General features: G+C 37.9%; 1 protein-coding gene across 1 annotated transcript in view; it reads left to right on the plus strand.

Moving 5' to 3' along the window:
- CYP2R1 (cytochrome P450 family 2 subfamily R member 1) overlaps positions 1-7352 on the plus strand; it is a 41218-nt gene extending 33866 nt beyond the window's left edge. Inside the window, exons 4-5 of the mRNA XM_074954956.1 lie at positions 720-1049; positions 2495-7352. Coding sequence (XP_074811057.1) covers positions 720-1049; positions 2495-2670 — 506 coding nt within the window. The 3' untranslated portion in view covers positions 2671-7352. The remainder of the gene's footprint in view (positions 1-719; positions 1050-2494) is intronic.
- The last annotated feature ends 1308 nt before the right edge of the window (positions 7353-8660 follow it).

Here is an 8660-nt window from a genome sequence, read left to right on the forward strand (position 1 = left end):
AACACACTGATAAAGTACATCAGAAAAAAAGAGTAAAGGAGCTGTTGCCCTGTTGAGCAAACTATTGTGTGATTTTTCAATGTGCAGTTGATTTAAAGGATCCAGTTATATTTTTTCATTTTTAAAAGAGAGCTTGAAAGAGAAGTAATTAAATTTATATCCCAAAAAGTCAAAAAATTCCAGAATCCAGCTTGAGTTGTTCCTCTTACTTTTACCATATTGTGCCTAACTATTTCAAGATTCTTAAAATAGTGGGTGATTTTACACAACATATGTGGCGTACTATCTTGGGATAATTAGATTAAAGTTTAAGTAGCTCATAATTCTGAATTTTCTATACATGATCTGCTCTTGTGTTTGATTTTTTCTTTTTGCATTTAATATACTTCATCTTAGCGATCTAGAATGTGATGTTAGTTATCCCAATTCTGATGAGCTCCTTGAGAGGGGAAACTTATTGAGTAAAGAAAAACATAAGAATCAAGATTATGGCCCTAGTTTGTTGCAAAATTACTATTTCTTTGGGGCTTGAAAAAACTGTCAGCAGTGGAATGAGAGTACCAGAGGAAATTAAAAATTGAAAATATCTACCATACCGGCCTGTTAGGTGCTGCACTCAGTACTAAGACATTTCTAGTCTTAACACAAAATATTTATGTATTTATTCCTTACAGTTAAATTTTAAAGTATTGCACAATAAAGGTTTTTCTCTCTAACAGGGCAAGTTCATAAAGAAATTGATTTGGTTGTGGGTCCAAACAAAACACCTTCTTTAGAAGAGAAATGCAAAATGCCTTACACTGAAGCAGTTCTACATGAAATTTTAAGGTTCTGTAATATAGCTCCATTAGGTATTTTCCATGCAACTTCTAAGGATACAGTTGTGCGTGGTTATTCTATCCCTGAAGGCACTACAATAATTACAAACCTCTATTCTGTACACTTTGATGAAAAGTACTGGAGTAACCCAGAAGTGTTTTATCCTGAACGGTTTTTGGACAGCAGTGGGCAGTTCATCAAGAAAGATGCATTTGTTCCTTTTTCACTAGGTAAGAGCTCATGCCTATTCATACATTTATATACAATAGTGTTAACTGATCCACAATAGACAGCATGATGTAAAAAAGCTACACTTACGATAAAACAACTGTTTGTAAAGTTATATTTAATACAGTGCATCAGAGGCTTAGTAATGTCCATAGGTGCTGGAATTAAGGGTGCTGTTGCACCCCCTGGCTTGAAGTGGTTTCCGTAATATACACAGTTTACAGTTTGGTTCAATGGCTCTCAGCACCCCACTATATAAATTGTTCCAGCAGCACTGGCAATGTCATGTAATGCTGTCGCCTATATAAATTAAAGGACATTTTGATACAAAAACTGATCATGTCATCTTAATGTTTTATAAGTATGTTTTATCTGAGGATTTTACACAGCCTCTGTCATTGTGGTTTCTAACTGAGTTTTGTTTGTTTGGCAGTTGATGCAGCTAGGCTAAGCAATCATTTGCTGCTTAGATTTTTGTGTCTGCTCAATTTTCATAATCCAGTTTCCATCTTTGAACACTTGATATTGCAAAATCTGAATACCTTATTTTAAATTTGGGTTTAGGATGTCAGCTAATGTTGTTTTTCCGATTGATCACTTTTTGGGAAAATAAATACAACTGATCTGGAGCAGAAACCTAGAGTATTTAGAACTCCTTAATTGATGCTGCAGATGCATTTACTGAATAGAGTGTTCTAATTATTCAAATGATCATATAACATGGGTTTTTTAAATTAAATTAATTGAACAAATACCAAAACCCTCAAACCCTTCAGACTAAGGCTTTCATCTTAAAGAATCTGGAGAGTGTTTTCAAGCTTTAGAACAAAATAAATTAAATGTCTTACTTGTAATTTAACCTCTTCCTATTTATCTGCTCTAGTATCTTATAACATTGCTTCTTGCCTCCTGTACTTCATCAACTCTGCTAGCCTTGACTGTCTATTTAGCTGCTTCTCCCACAAGCACCTTTATGCTTCCAGGCTGCCTATTATGCATGGAATAAGAATTCGTGGATAAAGCCACTACACTATCCTATTTTAGATCCCTCCAAAAGTCCCACTTTTACTGTGATATTTGAGGCTAATTACCAACTGATGATTGGCAATAGACTTAAGTGCAGAAATTTAGTGAGTGACAAACATTGATGACAGTAGGCACAATTTTATTGTCTTTTGCAAAAATCCCATTGATCTCATTAGCAGTTTTGCTTAAATTAAGACTGCAGGATTCGATCCAGTGGTACTTGTGTTGTCAAAACTACAAATGTTTTTAAAATACGATCCTTAATATAATTTGCACATATCCTTTCCAATGAATCAAACCCAGTATTGTGTCCAAACAGCTCCCCTTAGACTGGAAGCAGAAATAACCACTCTTTTTTGAAATGTAAGTGCAAACATAATTACTGTAATTTTAAAAAAATATATATATATTTTCCATTCAGGAAGAAGACATTGTCTTGGAGAACAACTGGCCAGGATGGAAATGTTTTTGTTTTTTACTTCATTACTTCAGCGATTTCACCTGCATTTTCCACATGCTTTGATTCCCAATCTGAAGCCAAAATTAGGCATGACATTACAACCACAGCCATATCTCATCTGTGCTGAAAGACGTTAAAGCATATGGGCCAAACTCTCAGCTGGTGTAAATTGGAATAGCTCCACTGAATAAATGGAGCTGCACCAACTTACAGCAGCTGAGTATCTGGCCCCATCTTTTATTTATAACTATCTTGTTCATAGTCTTGTCAAAAGAACAAGAATTCTAAACACTCTCTGTTAAAGGACTTACACACAAATTTTGTCTTATTCATAGGCTTTTAGGTATTTAATGTATTTGTATGTAATTTTAAAAAAAAAGGCATTAATACTCTTCATGTGTTTAAAGATTCTGTTCTCAGTTCAAAAATCTAGATCAGGTTCTATTTCTCGTTTTAACTTTTCAAGATTTCATTGAATTACCCTTGTGACCAGAGTCAGGCCAGATGGCTACAGGAGAGTGATAGAAGGTACATATATTAGCCCCAGATTAAGCAGATCCCTTTACTCTGAGTAAGATAATGGGCTGTTCCAGAACAATCAGGAAGTTTCTGGAACCAATTAAGGCAGGCTAATTAGGACACCTCGAGCCAATTAAGAAGCTACCAGAATCAATTAGGACAGGCAGGCTAATCAGGGCACCTGGTTTTAAAAAGGACCTCACTTCAGTTAGTGAGGCGTGTGCGAGGAGCTGGGAGCAAGAGGCGCAAGAAGCTAAGAGTGAGTAGGCGTACTGCTGGAGGACTGCGAAGAACAAGCGTTAACCAGACATCAGGACGAAGGTCCTATGGTGAGAATAAAGAAGGTGTTGGGAGGAGGCCATGGGGAAGTAGCCCAGGGAGTTGTAGCTGTCACACAGCTGTTACAAGAGACACTGTACACAGTTGCAATCCACAGGGCCTTGGGCTGGAACTTGGAGTAGAGGGCTGGCCCGGGTTCCCCCCTATTCCCCATAACTCCCTATTTGAGACAAGAGGAGGTGACCTGGACTGTGGGGAAGGTCCTTGGCCTATCCCCTGACCCACTAGGTCGACCAGCAGAGACTGTGGGGATTGTTTTCCTTCCCTTTCCCCATGCTGGCCATGATGAGGTTAGCCAAGTGAACGGCAGGTTTGAGCCACTAGCAAAAGTGGCCAAACTGAGGGCTGCCATGAATCTCTGAGGCGAGCAAATCCGCCAATAAGCGCAGGACCCACCAAGGCAGAGGAGGAACTTTGTCACACCCTATTTAAAGATTATTAAAAAATTCAGCTACTGACACACACAATATTTTCTATTATTCATGATATTTAAATAACGTTGAGAAAAATAGTTTTTAAAGTTTTTAACATAAGCAGAAAACTGTTTTTAGTTTGGGAGAATGTTCTGATAAATTTGGAGAGCTTGGATGAAACCTGTTGCAGTCAGAGTCCTCTCATGAAATCTCAAATAATAAAAAACTGCCCCAAAACAAACTTATTTTTAGAGTACTTCATTAAAAATATATTAACCCCATTTTTCATTAAAAACCCCTTTTGAAATATGTTGTAATAAATCCTATCTATATATTCTTCCTTGACAAATCCCATCTTGCCCACTTGTATCCATTCACAATGCTGCTGCAAAGATAATTTTTCTGGCATGACACGTCAAGTATATCATCCCTCTTTTTACATCATTCTGGTTATTCCACGTTCGCCACTGAATCAAATAACAACTACATGTCTTCACTTTTAAGGCACTTCATAGCCTATACCCACCCTATCCAGCATGCCTTATATGCTGTCAGAATGTTGAATCATACCTCTGCTCTGAGAGTTATGGCAGCCCTCATTGCCCATTTGTTACATTTTCAAACAAACACCTTCTTGTGGCTCCCCATGCCATCCTATCTACTGTTAAAAATTTGTGACTTATTTCTAGTTTAACCTGGCATACCTTTAACTTCCAGCTATTGGATTTGTTATACATTTTTCTGCTAGACTGAAGAGCCCTCTATTATCAATTTCTGCTCCTCATGTAAATAAGTACTTATATACTATGATCAGGTTGCCCCTAAATTGTCAGTTTGGTAAGATGGAGCTCCTTGAGTCTTTCACTGGAAAGTGGGGTGGTTTTATTTCCATTATTTTAATTCTTCTGGCTCTTCTCTGAACCCCTTCCAGTTTTTCAACATCTTTCTTGAATTGTGAACATCAGAACTGGATGCAATATTCCAGTAGTGATAGATCAGTGCCGAATACAGAGTTAATATAAACTCTCTACTCCTACTCCATATTCTTCTGTTTATACATCCAAGAATCACATTAGCCCAGTAGTTCTTAGACTTTTTGCCAGCACAACCCCATTTTAATAAATTATTTTCTTCCAGGGCCCCAGACAGCATAGCGGATGCCATTTTGATCAGCATTAATTATATTACCCTCCTTTAATTCTTAATTGAGTCCAGTATCAGCTGTTCCAAATTTTTTGCCAGGATCATTGTCATTCTGTAAAGTCTTGTAATTACCTGGGTCATCGAATTTACTATTTTAAAATACTGTCACAACATTATCTTTCTTCCAATCCTCTGGAAGTTCACCAGTGTTCCAAGAGTTACTAAAAATCAGGTACTGGACATTACTGATCCAGATTGCTCCTGGGCCAGCACTTTTAAAACCCTTGGATGTATTTTACTCAGACCTGCAGATATCAAAATGTGTAACTTCAATAGTTGCTGTTTAACATCCTCCTGTATTTATGTCATCATCATGTGGCTTTTTCCCAGATACAGAAGAGAAATATTTGACAGCTTCTGCATTTATTATTGACAACTCTATCATTTTCATCTTGTAATGGACCAACTCTAGGATTCTTTGTAATCTTAATATACGTAAACTCGTGATTGTCCTTAACCCTGCTGGCCATAGATTTCTTCCTGTGTCCCTTTGTTTCCCTTATTAGTTTTCTGCAATTCCTAGCTTCTAAATTATATTCATTCCTGTCAGCTTCCCCATTTTTCTATTAAAAAAATGTAACTGCCCTCACTTCTCCTTCAAGACAGGATAGCCTTTTCTTCTCATCACGGAATGTAACAATGAAAAAAAATCCCTCTATGTAAAATTGTTCCCTATGGTGAATTTGCTAATGTTTGTCCAGACTAGTTTTAAGTGTCTCATAGGAGACTATTATGGAGCCTTAGATGTCACTATAGGGAATCTTTCTTAGATTAATCCTAAATTTTACCTTCCTTAATTTCAGCACATTAATCTTAGCTAAACTCCCCTTCGCTATGCCTCCCTCATACCACAACAACAATTCCTATTCCCCTTTGATGTTGTCTCCCTTCAAATATTTGTAAATTTATATGTCTCCCTTCAAATATTTGTATATAAATATTTGTAAATTTATATGCTCCCCATCCTTGTGCTAAATTTACACATCGTTAGCTTTTTAAATCTGTCCTCAAAATCCAGTACCCAGATCACTTGTTGCTCTTTTCTGGACTCTCTCCAATGTATTAATATCTTTCTGGTAATGAGGTGTCCAGAACTGAAGGCAGAGTTTCCAGATACAGTTGCATTAGAACCAGAGAGAAGGGAACTATTACCTTTTTCACTCATAATGTGCTGCCCCTGCATATGCAATTAAAAATAGTCTTGGGAAAACTAAATTGCAAATTCTTGTGTAATTGGTTGTCTATTATGATTCCTAGTACACTTTTAGTATGACATCTTCAGGTTTCTCTTTCCTATTGAGTATCTCTTAAAAATTATTTCCCCCAGATTATGGATTAGTTTAAACTCTGTGTATACCTTGTATCATTTCTCTGTTCTGAGTAGCATTTGTAAATGAGGGCCAGATCCTGTTACTCCTCTTCATGTAAGTAGTTCCATTTATGCAGGCTTTTCTCTGAATTCCATCTACTATTTTTTCTTTCTTTGTTTCTACTATTGAGATGCCCAGAATTGAAATCAGTATCGTAGGTGTAGTCTTATCAGGAGCCACATTGACTTAATGCTACTTCATGTTCAGCCCAATATTCCATTAGTTTGGCCCTGCCATATCCACAGATGCCAGCTGACAAAAGCAGGCAGATAGCACGCTACTTTGTGAACACAGCTAGTCTGCATGAAAATGTGCTCGTACTACAGTTACCTCACCCTCCTTCTCCCCTTCCCTACCTCTTTGTTTCTTCAGCCACTCCTCATATCTTGTCATTAACCTAAATTTCATTTTTTTTAGGGCTGGGACTATCTTTCCTGTGTTGTTACAGTGCCTAACACAGGGGTCGGCAACCTTTCAGAAGTGGGTTTATTCACTCTAATTTAAGGTTTCGCATGCCAGTAATACATTTTAACATTTTTAGAAGGTCTCTTTCTATAAGTCTATAATATATAACTAAACTATTATTGTATGTAAAGTAAATAAGGTTTTTAAAATGTTTAAGAAGCTTCATTTAAAATTACATTAAAATGCAGATCTTATCAGTTTAGTGTGATCCTTGCCCTTGCTTTTCGTTGCTGAGTTTTCCAATGTCTGGCACGTATTTGGATACTTTAAGCTGCACACAGGCTTCTGAGTGATCAGTTGTTAACCGGCTCCGAGAGGGACAGAGGACAGATTTTGTGTGTGAAAATACCTGTTCACACAGGTATGTGGATCCAAATGCTGAAAGCATTGCAAATGCAATTTTCTTCAAACAGTTAAACTTCACTGGCAGGGACGTCCAGCAGGTTAGAATAGAGGCCCCATGATCTCTCTCGGTAGCTGCAGGTACACTCCGCAGATCTCCAAACTTTGAAGCCCACAATTCTGAGCTTTTTAACTGAATGAGCTGCATTTCGAAATCTGCAACACCCATCCACTGAAATACAGACAAATCCAAGTTGCTGTCATTGAACTTTTCAGGTTTAATTAGAAAAGAAAGCATTGGGCCAAATTGCTGGAAATCTTGAAATCTGTCAGAAAATTCTGATTCCAGTTCTTGCATGTATATTCTAATCTCAACATCAAACGCAGTGCGCTGTTCCACGTGGCGTGATAGTGATGTAAGCAACAAATCAGGACTTAAAAATATCCCAGTACAGTGGCGCTGGAACAATTTTTAAGGTGGGGGTGCTGAGTTGTGCCCCCTCTTGCCCCTGTCTGCACCCCTCACTGCCCCAGGCTGGGGCCAGTGGGCCACAGCTGGGGGTGGCTGCAGGCTGGTGGCCAGGACCCCAGGCAGGGGGCCGGCGGGCGGAACCCTGGCTGGCAGGGGGCTGGTGGCCGGTACCCCAGACCAGCAGCGGAGCCCCCGGGACCAGTGGCCAGGACCGAGCAGTGTGAGTGCCACTGAAAATCGGCACGCGTCCCATAGTTTGCCTACCCCTGACCTAACATAATGGGTCACATGTCCCTGATTGGGGCCTCTAAATACTACTGTAATATAAATTGCAGTCCATTATCACCACTAGGTCTGTCTCCCCACATTATCTGTTCTCATATGCAATTATAAATTTTATATAGTATATATAAAGGTCTCTATATCCACAGTGTCTGTGTGTTTGGATGAATGTTTTGTGTTTAACCGTATTATAACTTTTTACATTAGCATTATCATCACATGAAAAACTGTTGGGTTGGAAGACTGAAAAACTACGCAATTATTAAAATATAAATAAGAATGTGTAATTAAATACATGCATAGTTAAATTCTTATTTTAGTTCTAATTTATAGATGAATGCTGGGGCCAGATTTTCTGTGGGTATTACTCTAAATTGTGTGTGCCAAAACAGAAGCTGATGCTGCACATTTCAAGTGTTCTTGAAAATTTCTGTTTTTCCTCAGTTCTGTGCTTAACAGTCTGTTTTTGTGGGTTATCCATCTCTTTTAAACTAGGGGGCACAACCCAATTTGTCATTCCTATATTTGGGATGGACCATTCCACTTAAACCACCAGATGGTTGTATTCCCAAAGCTATAACAGTATCATGAAAAATTACTAAATATTAAACCTACTAACTAAAATTTGGCAATTTTCTTTAAATGTTAACCTTACAGTAGAAGGGAGAAATAGCTTTTGAGAAACCAAATCAGTATTCTGTCTGGAATATGGAATTAGAAAA

The sequence above is a fragment of the Natator depressus genome, chromosome 6, assembly GCF_965152275.1.
Source record: "Natator depressus isolate rNatDep1 chromosome 6, rNatDep2.hap1, whole genome shotgun sequence".
NCBI lineage: Eukaryota > Metazoa > Chordata > Testudines > Cheloniidae > Natator > Natator depressus.